A 20131-nucleotide genomic window follows, 5' to 3' on the forward strand; every position below is an offset into this window, starting at 1 on the left:
AGAAACCTTCTTTTTATAGTAGATTCTCGTGGTCAGAAGTAGTGGCATGTTGAATGGTTTCAGCTTTCATTGATTCTGGAGTAAAGACAAATGACACTGAAAACAATTTTTTTTTTATCATATTTAATGTGTAATATATTCATTCAGAACAAAGCAAAATACATTTTATTATACAACCTGTAGGTATGTGTTTGTGTTACATATTTCTCAAGGTTTTTACGAATACTGAAGTTCAAGGTGAATGGATACATTGAGCACAATATATATTTATATACAATATTAAGGTGACCATATAGTCCTGATGTTTGGGAACAGTCCCCAGATTCCATCTACTGTCCCCAGATGAAAAATGTCCCCAGAATTGTCCTCTGTTTCACCAACTTTCCCCAATCATTACAAGATACCTGGAATTCCAGATTTTGAATTATAAAAAATAGTGTACTGACAGTATGAAGTAAAGTGGTGATTGTTTTAAAACTACAAATATAAAGTCCATTCACAGTCACAGAAAAAGGTAACACAGATCACTGAAACATTTCACCAGCTGAAGTAGGACTGGTAGGCTACTAAAGATACTTTGGCTCCAATTTGTCCAACATTCTTGAAACATTTTGCCATAAAAGCTAAGATTGCTCTAAAAGTTGCTAAGTTGCTCTAAAATCTTTTATAATAATATTTTTATTTGGGGAGGGGGGGGGTTGGATTAAATTGATTAATTATTCAATAATAATTGGAAACAGTCACAGTTCTGTACCCTTTTCAATCTCTATCACATGGCATCCAGTTACATATGCATGTGATATGGCTTGATGTAAAGTCACAAACCAAAGCAAACAACAGCTATAAGTAGAACATTTTATCCACTCTTTTTTAAAACAAAGGAAATTTTTTCTATTTTTTCTAACTCTTGTTCTATACCAGCTTACATAGACATCTGCAAAATACACCAATTACTGCATATGCTATTTAAGGGATAGGTGTTCCAGGATCAGGGTAAAGGGGAACATTGTTCTACGTGAAAATAATTTTAAACTGTTTGTTTACTACAGAAGAAAGGCATCAAATATTTCTCTAAAACAAACACGTGGTTTCTCAGAAGTCATTGTCACTGTCTAGATCAGCCTCCGCTTCTTTCCTGGTCCGAGCTCCGCCGATCTCCAGGTCATCGTCATCTCCTTCGGGTTCGTCTAAGAGGTCATCGTCGTCCTCGTCGACACTGATGCTATCTCCCTCCATTGAGGAACCACTCTCATCCTGTGTCAAAGAAGAAGGAAGGATAAACAAAACGGGAGTAAAAATATGGAATATTCTCGAAAGAGAGTGAGGAAATGTTCAATCATACTGGATGTTTTTTTTGAACAATAAGAACATCTCAGCCCACTAAACTTTAACTAACTAATAAATCAATTCTGTAACTCCTTACCCCTACACTAGTACACCGATGATAAATTTCAGATTTTTTGGGTCAGAAGGGTTTGACAGAAAGACAAAGATTACTGATCAGTGCTATCCAAGATGAGAATATTTCAACATGTAGTATAGCAATGTAATGTAAGTTGGCATGTCTTATTCACTCTGTGTATAGAGGTAAACATGTAACTGGACAGGGTTTATCCACACTATAGGCACCACATTTGCGAGTCCGTTTTGAGCTCAATTTTCTTTAGGACATTCTCAACGGAACCTGCTCAAATTTATTCAGTGCAACAAGGAAAGTTATTTCAGTTTTGTACTCTGTTGAATTTTCACAAATTATATCACCTCTGCGACAAAATTATGTCGTTAATTTTAACACATGCGTGAAGTTAGGAAAATAACTTCATCGCCACTACTGTGTTGAATCGAGTGCATTAAGATCAGTGACATTTGCTGGCGTAATTTGATCAAAGTAACGATGAAATCTCGTACTTGAAGCACAGAACTAAACTGCTGGGCAAAGTCAACAGCATCATCATTACCTTTGACCTTTAAAAGAAGATTTGTTTCATATAGCAATGTGACGTTAAGGTATATTCGTATAATATGGTATTGAAATGACATATTGAAATGAAAATTTTAAATGAAAAATTGAAATGAAAACTTTAATTCACTTACGTCATCACTGACATCAGCTCCCATAGATCCAAATACTCTTGCATTCCTTTGGCTGTCCTTGACTGTATGAAACAAAATAAATAAAAGAATAGATGCAATTGATATCAACAATTTGTGAATGGTTCTTTCAAAATATTCATTTCTGACCTGGGAGAAAAAGTATATTGTATTAAAGCTTTCATTTTGATTTAACATCTGATTATTCATCCTTCCCACACTTTTAAACAAATGAAATTTCCAGACTTTTTCAAAACCAACAGGTCTTATGCTTTACTATGAAAGCCTACACACTAAAGATGACCTATTGTGACACAACCTATGGTGTGCCTAAAGATTGAAACTCTTGCAAAATGTATGCTAACCCCATTTGATAGTTTTGTGTGAGGGCGACATTCAAAGAGCCACGAACCGCAAACACGACATGCCAAGTTTCATTTACGCCATTAACTTTTATCTCACACTTGTTAAAAGGTATCTTACATGAGTCATATCATATCAGAAATTTCCTCACTTTTCCAGACTATCCAGACTAAAGCTCAAAATTTGAAGACTTTCAAGACATGAGAAAAGAGGGTCTTCCTTTTCCCCAAATGTTCCAGGTTTTTTCTCATTGCCCAAACAGACCGGGAAACGTCAAATTGTCGCTAATATGGAAAAGTTTCTGAATTTCCCAAAATTTTGACTGGTGGGGTGGGTGGAGTGGGTTGGTGGAACAAAATGTGGGACCATCTAATAATATCTTGCTTAATAATCAATAGATATGTTTCATAAGTTTGCCAGAAATGGTCTACCAACACAACCAGCTGTTTGATAGCTATTTAGATCAATCCTAGAGACCTTACTCACCGGGCTGCTGCCTGAATTTTCCTTTGGTCGGTTTTGTTGCCTCCACTGCCTCTTCCTCATCACTGCCGCTATCGTCCTCGTCATCGTCTCCATCGTCGTCTACGACGTCCAGACCGGTCATGTCGTCGTCTCCGAGGATGTCGTCCGTGAGCTTCAACTTGTCTTCCTCCTCCTTCAGTCTGGTCTGCATCTTCTTCAGTGAATTCTCCGTCTCCTGAAAAATAGATTTTTTTAAATTTTGAAAGGACATCCAGTGACTTCAAAAGTGATACAGTAGCCAAATTAACCACAACTAAAGACCTTAAATTTTAAAAGGACATCCAGTGACTTCAAAATTGATACAGAAGCCAAAGGAACCACAACTAAAAAACCTTAAAGAAATAATTAACTCTGTCATAAATTTGAAGACATTTTTTATGATAAAGAAAATTTGTCATGAAATGACCGATGGCTGCTTACCTCAAATCTATCTTGTTCTGCCCGGCTTATTTCTTCCAGTTGATGCTCCAAGCTCGTCAGGTTTCGATACTTCTCAATAAATTCCTGCCCCCCCAAAAAACAAGAACGTAAGTTATGCAAATAAACACAAAAAAAAGTAAGTAAAAAAAAGCAAATAAAAAAAAAGAAGAAAAAGAACAGTCGATGTGGGATTAGCAAACAAGTAAACAAGGCGACGTTATAGATTTGAAGTTGTATACACATGAACTTCCAGAGGATGATGCTGAAAGTATATTTCACCAAAATACAACATTAAGTATGCACAACATTCTATGTATACTTTAGCTTTTTAGGCACAAAGTTAATCAATATGTTGTAGAAATATACTGTTTAATAGTCCAAGTTGTATTTCCGTAGCACTTTTTGGGAATTTTTTTGAGAAATCCCTGATTCCCCCTTTATGCAGCTGCGGTTCATCAAGTAAAAGTGATTGCACTGTTTAGTCTAATTTACAGACCATCGGGTCAGTTTCCTCAGGCCATGTTCAGATTTGAGAATGCAAAGAGGAACAAGATCCTTTCTTTTCTTCTGGAGAAATAAAACAGCTTGACCCCAGATGTATCCACATTTGAGAACATAAGGTAGAATAGCAATGAACCAAAGGGCATAATGCATTGACAAAAATGTCACAATGATAATGTTTACAATTCATAGTGAGGAATTTGTTCTGCTGCTTGCAGTAGCTAATTAGAATACAACAGTGTGCCCATCCTTAGACTTGCGCTGGTCGGTGTTTATGTGGAAGTGTCGAGATCAAGTAACCGGAGATTGTGATTGCCCATGTGGGGTTAGATCCTCCTTGCATTCTCCAATGTGAACAAGGCTTCAGGTGCAACACAAAACTCAATGTGAACACAAGACTATTATGGCCTCGAAAAATGAATTTACAAATTTGTCACAGACAAATGTTGTTGAATGTCATTAAAGGGTACTCTGTTACTCATATGAAGTTAAAACGAAGCTGTTTTGGTTTAGTTATTACAATTTGAAAAACAAATTGATTAACATTGAAGCCTGCAATGGAGGTCGTCGTCCCTGATGCCTTACAGGAGCAACTAATTCATTTCTCTTGATTTTTGTATCGAGACGAAAATTCTGTCTAATTTCATCCTCTAACTGGGAATTATTAATTATGATGATTCTTGCAAACAGGCTTGTAAAGTCTTTTACACTTCAAAGACTAGGCACATGTAGTTTTCAACTATGTAAATTACGACAGTACCAATTAAAGTTCTTAGTTGACTGAAGGGTCGTTTTTGTTTTGATAATCCCGTGGATAACAACACCATTCTACTCATCGCACAATATTATTTGAAAACATCAGCCCTGTTCAAGTATTCCATTTACACAAAGTATTCCATGGTTTGGAATATCAAACAAATAATAATAAGAATTACCTCATAATATTTGGACAGGTCTGTCTCAAGTTTCTCATACTCATCCATGAAAGCTGGCCTGTGGTAAATATCAAAATGAAAGATTTCGGTCACTTTAGCACTTATTAATCTCCAGTGTTAAGTCTATAATTAAGTGAAGGCTAGGTGGACTAATGAAATGTCAGAAGAATACATTCAAGTTGTTATGCAAAGTGAAACACAATGTCCAAGGTGGGACAGAATACAGAGTCATAAGAAGTCACTTAATTTTTAACGTCAATACGAGTCATCGTTAGTGATGTCCTGACTGGACATGCGTCATTGACTCAAAATGACTCTCCTATCTCAAAACATAAAAGTTGAGAAACCTGTTTCTGCCACTCTTCTTTCCGCTGTTTCGTGACACATTAAAAAAAAAACTGGAAGACAGATTGGCTCTCTCTGATATCTCTTTGCTTAAGCTAATGAAATGTTTAAATACCTCACAGACTGTAGAGTCTGTAATCTTTTCTGATTTCTCTCCAACTCGGACTTCTTCTTCTCAATCTTGGCCTCTAGATTGGCTTCGTCTGAAGCTACGTTCTCCAGCATCTTCTGAGTCTTGTCGATGTTCTGCTCCACTGCCTTGATACTGCCTCTCAGACCTTTCTCGATTTCGTTTATTTCCAGCGGTCTGTTGATCGCAGTTGTCCGGATTTCCTGCAGAATCACGGCGAACAGAAAAGTGTGTAGGCATTGTCCCATGAGGTGGTTAAACATGAGAGTGCAGTTGTCATGTAGAGACAGGTAAGTTTGGAGTAAAGTACATCATGTTTTACAGAGCGATTGCAAACTCATATTTAAAGTGAGAACTGAGAAATAATTGCTAACAGATGCCCAGTTAGCACATTTTTGGACCCTCACAATAGCTACAGTCATTGACCAGGGTCCAATCAGACAACAGTATTAAAGATGAGGAAAAAATAGTTGCCAAGGTGATAACGCTTGCAATTTTGCAAACGTGTTCATCTCAATATGTACAACAAGATATTGAAATACTGTAAGGCTTGACAGCAGGCAAAGAGCATTTTCGTTTCTGCTGCCAGACCTCTGGAGTCATTCTTGAAAAATTGGAATTGCTTTAAAATTCCCTCAATTTCGCATTGTATAGAATCATTAATCATACCAATGTGTTGGTTTTATGCAGGTCTAATCTTTAAAGAAAGTTCTAAAAATCACTGGAAATCTCAGTCAAATCAATCTTTTATCATAAAGTCTACACAAGGCACTGTGTTTGTCATTACTGAACTATCAATGTAAGGTGTTATCTAGCTGAATTTGTTCTGGTGATTCTGTGTCATTTTGTTATCTCCTTTGAAACTGATGATCTGTGCACGGAATAAATTCTTAACAAACATGCCTCAAATATTAAACATCCACCTGCAATTCCTCACAATACCTATTTTGACAGATAGACTATAACATGAAAGTATTTGAAACCCTACAGTAGGATGGATATTCTATGGCAATGCTGCTCTAGATATCTCTCTAGTATAGGAGTGGGCAACCTACGGCCCGCGGGCCACATGCGGCCCGCTAGTGATTTTTTTGCAGCCTGTGAGATGTCTCCAGAAAAAGAAGAAAAAGTCAATCTATTTTACATCATCACAAAGAACAAGCTAGCTGCTTAGAATTTATCGGCACTAATGATGCTGTCAGGTAGGCCTATTATCCCCATTAATTATCATCTGTACTGTATTGACAATATGTTTTTGTGAATACAGACTGAGTACACACACCAATTGCTTGAAAGTCCTCGGAATCAAAGGTTTGAAATCAACAGCAGGTCATTGGTTAGGTGCAGCCCAGTCAATTTTTCACTCCTTATATCTGGCCCATTCATTCAAAAAGGTTGCCCACCCCTGCTCTAGCATATTAAGGAGACAAGATCATATACTGTAATATTTTGTAAACATTTTCTGTCGATCAAAGAAAATAATTGAAATATCATATGGATGAAAAGGAAAAAAAGGAGACAAGATAAATATCATCTTACCCTGAGTTCAACTTCTTTGCCAAGGAGGTCATAGAGACTTGCTCCCTTTGAAGTGATCAGTGATGCTAGCTGTCTAGAGGATTTCAAGTCTGAAATCTGTCACATGACAAAAAAGGAAAGGATGTTAAAGAACAACCTACTACTGTTATGTATGTCCCAAACGCTACACCATAGAATTTGAATTATATGCATTTATGATTACTGTTGAGCGCCCTCACTCCTGTATCAACAAGATGACGTAGATTGAAGAATTAGTTCCTCTGAAATAAATCGATAGCAATCCACCTCGTTATGATGTCATTTCTCTAAAGACATAAAACTAACTTAATGGCATATTCAAATTACGTATGGAATAGAAATATGATCAAACTTGACACAATATGTGTATGATTGCAATTTACATGTACGTGTGACTTCCAGGGACTGTTTAACCCAAACTTCTCCTATAATTCTTGGACGTTATGTAATGATCATATATATGGTGAAGGTGATGCACAAACTTACTTTTCCAAACAGATAATAAAATGTTGTTGATGGACATTAAAGTGATTCAGTCTTCTTTTCTTTAATGTTTATCACATTTTTTTAAAAGAAGTAAATGGGAAATAGCTTAACTTGGTGGGTCATGCAGACTTCAAAAGGAACAATGAAGTGCAATAATTTAAACCATTTGCAAAACAAACTTTCTGAGGAAACTGAAGGTGTCCATTTTGTGTTTAACGGCTACACATTTAGTGTAAGAGGGGTGATGAATCTTCTACTGTACTAAACCATAGCACTTAAAAGTGGCTGAATCATACATTGAACTATAGAGCTTGTTTGCTTGTAAATGTTTGTATAAGTGTCTGTGAGGAAGGGGGAAGGGGGAAGGGAAAGGGGTGGGGTGTGCTGGAGAGTGCAGTAGTTACTAACCTTAGATGAGAGATCAAATGACAATGAGCTTGCATTACTATTAGCTTCTTCCTCTCCATCTTTACTGGTAGTGTTGGTCTTCATTGCATTATACAGGACAGAGGTCACTTTGATAAGTTCCTTCACGGCGTAACCATCAGCTTGGTAGAGTCGTTTGGTGTTCAGCTTAATGTGGGCCTTTGTTGCCTGAAATAAAAATCAATCTAGTTTGTAAATCAACCCGGATATATATATGATAAAAATGAAGTTAAAAAAAGGCTGTACCTTGTTGCACTTGTGTATCAATTTGGTTAAAGTTGTACAGACAGTATGTTGCTGTATGCTAAATCAGTCATTGCAAAGCCAGGAAAGCAGATTAGTTAATACTGGTACCAAAACACAATAAATCAGTAAGAGCTAAGGTGATAGGATTTGGGTATCTTTAGGGGGAAATGAGTCAATGTTAAAAAAATCAATGTTAAACAAATACTGTGAAAGGCTTGTATAATTAGCAATTAAGTTTCCTTTGGAATGTTGAAATGTTGAAAGACATAAACAAGGGACAACCAAAACAGTGTGTGGTCATTAATGAATGCAAGGGAGTCACTTCCCTAAAGTTATAAAAACCTACTTAGTCTACTCAGGTAGAAAGCCACACAAATAATTAATTTCTCACCATGAACTGCGCTACTGACTTGATGAAAATCACTCGGTCTTGTTCAGTGTCAGTATCAGTTGGAATGTCAGAATTTGGGTCATATCTGGAGGAAGATGAAGCAGAGGATAAGGGTTTCGAATTATGTATTTACCCTTCTACTAAGCAACAGAGAAGAAAACAAAACAAAACACACATCTGCATTTCACAAAGTTTGATCTCTTTCTACTTGGTTTGGACACTGTAAAATCCCATCAGATAGTTGGCAAGGCAAGGTTTACATTTTTCCCCTTTATTTGCAACAATACTATGGTGATTTGCATACATTATACAGGGTATTTGCATAATGCACACTAGGGCTGTGTCATTCCGGTTAATTCACTAACCGGTTAACCGTTTCTATTAACCGAACGGTTAACGTTTAAACGTAACCCGTGTTGTTGCCTCAAAATAAGAGCCGAATATCAGAGTTATATAGCTCAGATTATAATTCCGAAAGAGCGCCACCACTTTTGATGCGGAAGTACATTCTCAAAATAGCGCTGCAAGTATCGTCTTTTCGTAACGCGTATGTCAAGAATTTGGTTGTATTTGCTTAGTTTTGACGATCGTTGCATTGAAAAAGACGAATCGCGCGTTTTCATGAAGTTTTAAACAGATTTTTGTTTCTCTTTCAGTTCATCGGTAACTGTTACAGAGATATTTGAAGCAAATATTTCTTCGTTAATTGCGTAGCCCCTACTGTAACAGCGCAGGCATTGTATGGCAGCAATAAGCCTAATATTACTAGGCCTACTTAATATTGGCATTGTGTATTGAAGTTAGCGATCATATGGAGTGTTAAACTACAAGGCTTTCACCAGCTAGGCCAAGGTTAGGAAAGTTGGTTGTTAGGAAGCGATTACTACTTAAGTGTACGGTAGTAGGGCTAGGCCTACGCAATTACAAGTACAACAATGGGTCACAGATATATTGAATTTGTGCATTGTGGCGGGGTAGGCAGAGGGTTGGGGGAAGTGTGGAAAACATTGTAAAATTTCCCGCGAATACCCTGTCGATTTCCCGCCGGAGTTCGCGCAGCAAACACAATTAGCACGCGTAGCATAATGGCGTGGGGTAGTCCCCCGGTGGGGTCATGTGGTGGAACCCCTTGTGGGGGTCCAGGGTAACGTTAACGCCCCGGAAAATTTGGCGCGTCTGTCGATAAAATATTCGCAGCTGTGGATGCAAAATACTGACAACTTTTTTAATTTAAATTGTCACGAAACTGATGAAAATTTTGAAATGACAAGTTAGAATAGCCATATTTTGTTATAAAATGAAAAGAGATCTATCTGTCTTACAATCATTAAAAAGTTTAACTTAAAAAAAAACATGCGATTTTATGAAACAACGTTCGGCAAAGCCCCATTCCTAGACTGCCTAACAATAGCTTGCACTATACTACAACTACGGTAGGCTACATTTTCCAAGGTACCATGCCAAACAACTGTGAGCCCATCCCCTGTCTAACACCTGTTGTTAACAAATTTTTTTGGCATGTTGCCAAGGAACGTTTCATGGTCTAGAATTAATAAGGTCAGTCAGTAAAGGTTCGGTTAAGTTATGAGAATTATTATCTTAGACGTTTAAGAAAAGTAGGTAAAATATGATCCCCGTAACAGCTAGGTAAGTAAAACAGGCAACTGACTCCTCCGCATGAACAAAACAATCTATTCCACATGATACATGAAAGTAAACCTTGTAATCACATGTTTAAGGCCACTTGGCACGATTAACTAAATGCTTAATATTGTTTCCATGTTCTTGTAGAAAACGTAGACTTCGCAATATACAATTAGTTGTGTTTTTGTAGTTACGTGAGATCCGTAACCGACGAGGTGGTTAGGCTATTTGCTATACACTAAACTATGGTAGGATATTATTTTCTCCGTAATTTTGGAAATTCTAGAAAATACTTTTTCGCCGCTTAACACCAGATGTGTTCTTACGTTTTATTAATAATTGGGTGTACTAGAGCCTGGTTTACATGACATTAGTTGCATTTAGCACGATATGCCAGTTTCGCGTGAATTTTTCGAAAGTTTTTTGCTCGATCTTTCGTAAAATTTGAAAGGTGTACCAACTTACTTTTCGTACACAACTGGTTATTTCTCTACTGATTTTCAGAGTTTTTTTTACAGTCAAGTGTATACGTTGTGCATTGAGTATAAACATATCGCGAATGCAAGAAAACGATGCGGGGATTTCCAGCAGACAAATGTTTTCTTTGTGGGATTACTGAGTCTGTTGAATGGAATCCCGCACCTTAGAGGGAACACTGAACTGAAATAACATCATAATAAAGAAAACGTTTACTGCTTAAATACAATATAAATTTGAAAGGATTAGATGCAGACTCGCCACGTTGTCGAACGGGGTAACAATAGGCGCTTCACGGGTCGCATACCGCTTGATAATCCCTTCAATCGTACCGTCAATCTTAAAAATCTTTTGTATGGATGCGTGATAAAGTTTGCAATTGTTACATGATTTTCGGCAAGCAAATGTTGCGGTCTATTTCGGGAATAAAGTGATGTGAAGACGCGCCGTTGCGACTGCGTAATTGGCATTACAAAAACGGTTAAACTTATACGATGTACGGCGGACGTTTATCCGGCCGTTCGGTCGGTTAACCGGTTAACCGTTTAACCGTTACAGCCCTAATGCACACCAGTGTTTTGGGTGACAGGTTTTGCAAAATTTAATATTTCATGATTCAGAAGCCTGCACTATTTTTACTTCAAAGCAGTGTAATTCAAAATGTTCTCACCTTTGAACCAACCAGATTAAAACTTCTGCTACAAGAGAAAAATTTGGGGTTCGGAAATTCTCCATTGATATGAGACGAGGGTACCCCAACGCCCTCATCATTTCTGTGAAATCTGAAGGGAAAAAAGGAGTATTGCTTATTTGTTTGAAATCTCAATCACTCTAGAGCATATATATATATATATCCTTACAATGATACAAGAAACCCAATTCTAATAGAAATTTGCTGAACCTTAAATTAAAATATGACAAAGGGGAAAAAAGCATGTGGCATTGTATACCACACTAGTTTAGGGTCTCAAAACAGCAAATTTCAAGCTACAATTGATATGCTGTCAACTATTTTGTGTAACTCAAATGCTGTTCACAACACAGGTTAAAATGGGTGTGTCTTTTATCCTAAGTTTATAGAAAATAGTTTTCCAGATTCTAGGCTTACACCTGACAATGAATCTTTATCATTTGCATTTGTGTTTGACTAGCAGTCAGTGTCACATTTTCCCTGATTCACTGACATTTTGACCCAAAAAGAAATTGATGGTTTGTGTTATTGAGCCCTTGGGTTACTGTAGCATTTGCAACAGCCTGGGCCCAACATTATGCAAGGGTGTAATAGGCCTATTGCTTAATACTAGCAGTATAACCTGCAACTCTTGAATCTCACATATTAATACCAGAAGTCCCTACAGAAAGCAATGTATTGTCATTCCCAAAAAGCCATGTATGAGTGAGTTTCGGGGTATTCTGCAATTGCTCCGATATATTATGATTCTGCTAGTAGTAGTACTAGCCTATGCCTTGTGACTATTACACTTTACAATGTGTACGAAAATAAAGGCCTATGCCACGGTATACAGAATACGATAACTACCGGTTCCACGACGAATTCATAACAACGTAAGTAAGTCATCGAAAACGAAACAATTTAACTTTCTAAATGGATTCTTACTTCTTAGATCTCTGTAAGACATCTTCACCGTTTAAAGATCTAGATGTAGAGTATTTTTTCCTGAAATTCTCCAATTAATTCAACTGTTTTCTTCAGACTCGCTGGATGAGTGCTGTCTGCTGGGTGAGAGGATCAAAAACTACACAGATCGGAATGTAGAATTGTTAACCTTTGACCCGAATTAGTTTACGTTTCCGAGGTAACGCAATACGCAATATTTCCAAGGGTTGATTGGTGTGGCAGCTCATAATAATGTTATGATACACCATTTACAGAATAAGTAATTGAAATTGAAATTAAACTTCCATACATTCTTGTTGGTTTTAAGAGATTTGCTATTTGCCAGGGTTTTTGTAGATCACCAAGTCCTGTCATTTCAGCGCAGTTCACAATCACGGCAGCCACATTTGCGGAACTGCTTGTGTCATTACGTAAGTACAAGGCGATCCACTGTTCTGTGCCTGTGAAATGATTTTACGTTCTCTACCTAGGCCCATACCAAGTATCATCACCAAATGACAATAATATGGTTCTCCTACTGCCTACAGGTAAATAAATAACATTGGAGCCATGATGGGCGACCTTCATGACGAAGAAGACTCTGTTTACGGAAACACACGACTAAATCTTCTTCAAATCATCGAAGACAGGAACAGAACTTTGAACAAGGTAAAAAGTAAAGCCTACAGCCCATCCTAACCAGAATGTTGAGTGTTCAGTTAGCTTAAGTTACTGTGGTGTATAAAGAGAAGTGTAACGTACGTTAGGCCTTTTTACCCGCATGCAACTGTATAATATTTACTAGGCCTGGTGATCGAGTGATGCGATGGGGTTAATTAACATTAAATAATATTGCTAACAATTATGACTTAACCTAGCCCCATGGAAGCGAACATAACGTAATCATTGAAATGTTGCTGTATTTCATATTTGGCAGCTATAGCCAATGAAAAGTGGTGCATCAATCACTATTTGCCTGGTAGTGGTATTAGTTATTTAACAAATCAGTATAAAGTCATACCTGCCAACTCTCATTGTTATATTTATCATCTCGATCATGCCCTCTTATGGTGGTATCTCCAAAATCTAGCATATGCCATTTTCTGAAATCTGTAAAGAATATACATTTAAAAAAAACATATTTATATGAAGTTATGGATATTTTTGTATCCTAATTATGAAAGCACAAACAAAAAATTTGACAAAGTCACAGAAACCTGCCAAGGAATACAATTCTGATACAAATAACTTGTTAGAAATTTAATACAAGAATATTTTGTAAAATCTCCACAATTTTTGCATTAATCTCCAGGTTTTAGTTGGAAATCTGGCAGGTCTGTACAACTTTGAGTAAGATATTAATGCTAGTTGGGCCCAGCCTACATCTATTTCCAGAACTGTCAGCCCTCTGCTATGCTATTAATGTAATACATTTCTTTTCTTTCTTCTCATCAGAAATCATTATTACATCGTCTGGTTTACGTTGCCAAACTACATGAAAACCTTCATGACAAGAGGGATCTTGGAAGTAAGTATCACATATGTTCCAGATTTGGGTAAACAAGGCCTAAATATTGCAACTCATCCACAGACTACTGTATATAAAAAATTTCCATAGATCAATCTTTCACTTTCAAAAAAAATTAAGAAAGAGAAGAAGTCATTTTTAGTTACAATGGCAACGTACTGCTGATTTGCATGTTCATAGCCTAAGTACTGCTTTTTTTTCGCCCTTTTTTTATGAAGAACATAATTTATAAAGAAACATAAATTTCTTCCTATCCTAGCATTGTTGAGACAGACATCAGATCTTTGATTTAAAAAAAAAAAATTAAAAACAGATCAAGAAAGACAGCAAAATCAACATATCAACTGTATTGATTACCACCCAGCAACTGATTATTTCAAGTTCATGCCTTTAGGCAAAAGGATGCATACTTTTAAGGGTTCGAAAAGAATTACTGACAGTTTTTATCCTTCTGCTGTGAAGATATTCAATGCGCACCAAAACCGTTAAACAATTTTATACTTTGTGGACTTAACATTGGATATGAGGGCATTTATATATTTTTGTACACTTTAATATTTTGTAGGTACATTTTATATTTTGTTCATCTTTATATTATATAGGAACGTTTTCATATCTATGTATATTATAATACATCTTTGTTTTGAGCTCTTGTTATCAACCAATTTCCATTGTATATTTATATGATTGGCTGAATAAATATCTATCTATTCTCTTACATAGGCCACTATGAGAAGAAATTCAAACAATGGCAGAATCATTTCCAGGGAGAAGGTGCAACAGGGATGCTTCTAGTCTATCCAAATCATTTCATCCATCTTGTTGAGGTAAGAGTTCCATAAATAACGGGAACAAATTATTGACATTCTACGTGTCTTTGCATATTGTAGCAAAGAACCAACTATTGAATATATTGTTTCATTTATAAAATGTAGCAATGTTTTCAAGGGTTATAGCTGCTCAGTATTAAGGAAGTATCTAAATTGTTTTCAAACTCATTTTCTTTGCCATTGACCTTTCAATTTTGTAAAAACAGGAACTATTAATCTTTCTCATTCACATTGTGTAGTGAACACATACAACTGTCACATGTAGAAACCCTTATTTATTAAACGTACAGTACCTTGTCAATCCAATGCATCATAGAGCATGCGTGCGTGCCTAAGAAAAATTGATTCATGCAACAATATGTTTGTTGATGTTCAACCCAAGTATCTTGTAGAAAACCTGATGCAATAACCAATACTTACATCACCCACTCTCTAGCCCATCATTAAAATTATTATTTTCAAAGCCACATCATAGATCATATAAGTATCATAAATACCTCCTTTGTATCTCAGAGGAACTTTAAATGTTCACATATACTTTTGTGGAACACAACCTTAATTTGTAGCTAATGAATGATGTTCCTTTAAAGGTTATCCAATTACTAATTGCATTTGTACCTCATATTATGTAATATCAAGATAAAGTTCATCAGAGTGTTTGCAGAAATGTTTGGTTACACTTTTGTGTTGCCCTGTACTATCATTTTATCCAGACATGTACGGCCCACCGCACACTGGATGACTGATCCAGACCCAATTCGAGCCAACCTCCTTTACATGGAAATCTTTAATCGTGAATACTAATAGTCTTATGACTGACCCCTCGGACACCGCCCGACTGATCAGCGCTTGTTTACGTAACATGCAAATTGATTAACCAGTGATTGGGTTATATTTATGAATACTGTACATTTTCAGTGGTTAACCCTCTCACAATCCATGTCTGCCAGTCGTGAAAAACGTTACAGGTTCAGTTTTCCCGAATTAAAACTGGTAAATTATGATCAGTTTATAGTCTTATTAGAAAAACCACTCCCCTACTCCACGATCTGCCACATAGCGGCAATTGACTTGCATCGAGTCGCAATCAGTTGTGTAGTTGGCGGACTTTATGACCTAATATGGAGCTTCCATTTTTTCTTTCAGTCGTCAACAGAGATGCTTTGGTCGGTCATTCGTGACCTGCGTGATCAGTCTCAGCAGACTGCCGGCCCTCCCCTCATCGTGAACAGTAAAATCTTGGTCATGTCCACAAACGTTGATACCAGACTCTTCAACCAGTGGAGCTTCCGAGTTCTCAATTTACCTGCGTCTCGTTTAGAAGAGTATGAAACAACTGAACCCATTGAAACATTGGTGAGCCGTTTGTATGGTATCTGTATATTGTTTGCATAATTAATGATTAGTGCTTCTAAATTACATTGTTTGTCACTTACACCGTCCAGTGTTGTTCGAGTTATTCCCGATACGAACTGAGTTATAAACCATCAACCTAGAATACAGTATTTACATTAAAATTTGATCATGCAATTGAGCAACATAAGATCGTCAAAAACCACTTAGAAAAGTTGTATATGCTTAACTGTATCTTTGTATAAACTGCTGGAAAAATTAATCAACTGGTTCTGGGAATCAGAAATGTGATGGAATACTCAACGTGAAATGTAATCGTAAAATTAAACCCTCCCCTTCCCCCCCCCCCCTCAAAAAAACATAATAAATAATACTAATATATATACCCAAAACAGTCAATTAGAATAAGCACTAGACATTGAACGCCATCTTTGTATACTTTACTATTTTCCAGGTCCCTGAATGTCTAGCACTTATGCTGAAACTGGGAGCATATCTAGCCAAGCAGCCAAAGGTACTGTATTTAGTTTTGAGATAATAAATTAATAATTAGCCACATTTAAAATGGTTTGTTCATTTTTCTCAATAACACATTTACTCCCACCTAGATTTTAAATTTTCACTCCTGAGAAAATGTTTGTTTTTATGATGTAGATAAATTTGTGCAAAGAAAAAAATTAATAGCCATATGCACAGTACAATTTGTTTTTTTGGAAAGTCTTGGTACACACCCCTAGCAACATAATGGATCAGTCCACTTTCTCTCTCACTTCCCACTGGTTTCGATTTCCCTAATGACAGTTATTAGTGGTGATCATTACATCATCAAGGTCATAGGTTATCTCTATGTTTATATATACATACTATGAATTTTATCATCTCACTTCAATGTAACTTAGCTGTAGCAGAGATCACAGTAGATTTAGAGCACTAGTGTCTAGCAGTGTTGTGTCATTCTCTTTAAGCCTTCCTTACCCATAAAACTGTGGAACACCATATTGATTAATAAGCTCATCTCTAAGCTCATCTATAAGCTGTTCCGTTGAATCACCTTGCCTTTATTCTTGGTATTTTGTTGATGTGTCATTGGTGTTACAAAATAGCTAATTAATCTAATTTGTATAATATTTTTGTCAGGTAACACTCAAAAATGTGATGGATTCGCTTCATCAGAAAGTTCCAGACCTTCTTATACCTCAAGGTAAATACTATCCATACCTAGAGAAGAGGAGACAGTCCGTTGCTTCTCTGTTCATGTAACTTCTTACCTTTAAAGTTGAGCCATTTCCTTAATACGCTTATCATTTGGAAAAGACAAAATTGACCTCATTCCCCTCTTACCTATCTCCATACTACTGTACATGGTACCTCACTGAGTTCTACCTTAGCTTATCCACTTTTTAATCACTGCCCCCCCCCTCTCACCACCGACTTCTTCCTTCATTTTAACGTCTCAGACTTTCTTATACCTCAACATAAAATATCAGGTAACCCTAGAGAGGAGAAGATTGTCCATTATTCTCCGCTTCACGTAATTTCCCTACTTTTGCAAATTTGAATTTTCCCTATTAAGGTATGTGTCATCATTTGTGAAAATATAGATTGTTTAACTCTGTTAAAAAATTATATTTTTAAACTGAAAAGTTGAGTATAAATATGAAAATGAAATAATTCATTTCATTGTTCCAACCATGTCCAATTTCCATTCTCATCCTCTAATAGTTCTAGAAATTAAGAATGTGTCACTCACATTTCGGTTTTTTTCACACTCGTTATATTTGTTTCGCATCGGAGGTGATGATTGGCTGGAGGAGGTGTCACATGATTGCACAATGTGGAGTAGCATATTGCCTCCGAATTCAAAATTTCATGACAAAACTTTTGTTTGCACATGAATAAAAAAAAACACATTATTTACACAATAGTGTTAGAATTTTTGTTTTTTATATTTTTAAGGCTTTTACATATCAAGGGTTGAACTCTATTACTGGTACTCCTCAATTCTATTTGTAAAGTTGTTAAAAAATCAAGAGTCCAAGGTCAATATTTGAATCATTCTTGAGAGAGATGTTTTATATATTTTTTATCTATTGTATTATTATTTTTTAATGTCCTGTTAAAACTGTTCATTTTTGTTTCCTTTCCAGACTTACTCGGCTATCTTCTTAATTCCTTGGATTTGTGCTCACCAGATCAATTTCTGAATAAATACGACGAACCGTTTGATGTCATTTTAGATCAAGGTAAGCCTGTCAAGGTAGCCTAGATGACCTAATTTGGCTTTTCTTCTGCACAGCAGAGCCTTTCTTAACCACTGTGAAATTAACGTTGCCGAAATATTACCTTCTCCAGGGGTGGATCTAGACCTTGAACAAAAGAGGGATCGTTGAAGCAAACTCCCCTGCGAAGGAGTCTGGGAATTGTGATGATGTACAATGAATATAAAAGGGGGGAGGGCTGGGTGTGGATACCCCTTACATACACGTGTATCTGCTACAACTGTTATCAGTTACCTTGGCACTTAGATGACAAACTTAATATTCACATTTTTATTGAAGGATAACATTTTTTAGTGATCTAGCTAGAGACAGTTACTGCTAATGATTATCATAAATCGTAATGCGAAGGACCAAGCCGACAAGATCTGATCTCTATTCACCGATGGTTTGCATATCGTTTCAAAATTTACCACCGTCTGACTGTTCTATGCGAAACATTGAAGTTAAATCACGCTAAGGTGTAGACTCTTCTCAGAAGTTCATCCCTGTTTTTTTTTGTTCTGTTGATTTATGTTTTTGTTTTTTCTTAATTTTTTGTTTTGGACAGAACTGGTTTGGCCGCTTCCAACTAAAACGTTTCCCATACACAGGTGAAAGGTCAAGTCAGAAGATGATGATGAGATGACCGTTGGGTTTGGATCTGTCGGGAGAAATCACAGTTATTCGTCCTAGGGACTTACGATTGAATAATGGCAGAAAGTCATTTAAATGTTCTCACTTTTTGTAACACTTCAATAAATTGTTTGTTTTAATCAATTTAATTGATCAGAACATACTAGAAAATTTCTGTTTTTTTTAAGCTTAAAGACTGCTATAAATCTTTGCAATCTGTGTATCAAATTTTTGCACATAGCAGTTTGCTAAAAGGATAGCAGATAAACTATTTCTTGTTAGGGTGGAATTACATCCAACCAGATAACAGATGATTCAGAAAAATTGATCATTTTTTAAACTAAAGGGACAAGTTTATTTCTACGATTTTAATTACTATGATTAGGTCTACATGCACGGTTGTGCAAATATCTTCATTTCTGTTTTGTGTGTGTGTGTGCCAGGGGGGAGGGGGGGGGGAAGGGTATTAACACAAACCCTTACTCTCGCCAGTCCGTGCCTGGGATTTAGCAAGCCGATTCCATTTCTCATGACTTGAAATCAGTTCCCCATCGCGATTTTGTGAGTGGAATTTGTTATCCTTTTCAGGTAATAATATATGCAGTATTGCATCACAAAATGCTACACAAAGTGGTCGCATTATATATACAATTACAAAGATGTAAGGCAGGGTTTTACACAGGAACCAATGTATTTTACAAGACAGAACCCCTCAGAGCCTTCAAAGCTCCTACACAAAGTGATCGCATTGCTATATACAATTACAAAGATGTAAGGCAGGGTTTTACACAGGAACCAATGTATTTTACGAGACAGAACCTTCAAAACTGCTACACAAAGTGGTCGTATTGCTATATACAATAACAAAGATGTAAGGCAGGGTTTTACACAGGAACCAATGTATTTTACGAGACAGAACCATCAAAACTGCTACACAAAGTGGTCGTATTGCTATATACAATAACAAAGATGTATTGCAGGGTTTTACACAGGAACCAATGTATTTTACAAGACAAAACCCTTCAGAGCCTTCAAAACTGCTACACAAAGTGGTAGTATTGCTATATACAAGTCCAAAGATGTATTGCAGGGTTTTACACAGGAACCAATGTATTTTACAAGACAAAACCCTTCAGAGCCTTCAAAACTGCTACACAAAGTCAGAACACTAAATCATTCCTTGCTTTTTCTTTCTCGTGGCTGTTTGACTATTTTTCTCGTGGCTGTTTGACTATTTTGGAAAAGCCCCATAGTTATGCAATTCTCCTTATGTATACTTGAAACATTGCCAAACTTAAATTGGCAAATGACCTAACCAGTGCAGATGGTGCAGGCAGGTATACAATGAATATTCATTCATCTTATTTGCATACT

The 20131-nt window shown here is 36.5% G+C and overlaps 2 protein-coding genes across 3 annotated transcripts; one reads left to right on the forward strand and one right to left on the reverse strand.

Annotated features, from left to right (window-relative positions):
* Nucleotides 1-124: 124 nt before the first annotated feature.
* On the reverse strand, nt 125-13243 carry LOC139959515 (clusterin-associated protein 1-like). 2 transcript variants are annotated; one of them, XM_071957196.1, is made up of 12 exons: nt 13177-13243; nt 12156-12271; nt 11208-11319; nt 8417-8501; nt 7762-7947; nt 6850-6945; nt 5296-5513; nt 4836-4893; nt 3400-3483; nt 2941-3154; nt 2095-2156; nt 125-1254 (listed from the first exon to the last, which is right to left on the reverse strand). In XM_071957196.1, exons 2-12 carry the CDS (start codon nt 12175-12177, stop codon nt 1093-1095), a joined length of 1299 nt encoding a protein of 432 aa, XP_071813297.1. In that variant the 5' UTR covers nt 12178-12271; nt 13177-13243; the 3' UTR covers nt 125-1092. The 2 variants fall into 2 exon arrangements, with proteins under 2 accessions (XP_071813297.1, XP_071813296.1); XM_071957195.1 differs by lacking the exon at nt 13177-13243 and having other exon boundaries at nt 126-1254; nt 12156-12319.
* LOC139959516 (testis-expressed protein 47-like) lies at nt 12366-19565 on the forward strand. The gene is made up of 9 exons (XM_071957197.1): nt 12366-12586; nt 12704-12824; nt 13611-13683; nt 14407-14510; nt 15660-15869; nt 16321-16380; nt 17004-17067; nt 18014-18109; nt 18693-19565. The coding sequence occupies exons 2-9, from the start codon at nt 12726-12728 to the stop codon at nt 18737-18739; spliced, it is 753 nt and encodes a 250-aa protein (XP_071813298.1). The 5' UTR covers nt 12366-12586; nt 12704-12725; the 3' UTR covers nt 18740-19565.
* Nucleotides 19566-20131: the final 566 nt, after the last annotated feature.

This window comes from Apostichopus japonicus, chromosome 19, assembly GCF_037975245.1.
Source record: "Apostichopus japonicus isolate 1M-3 chromosome 19, ASM3797524v1, whole genome shotgun sequence".
Lineage (NCBI taxonomy): Eukaryota > Metazoa > Echinodermata > Holothuroidea > Aspidochirotida > Stichopodidae > Apostichopus > Apostichopus japonicus.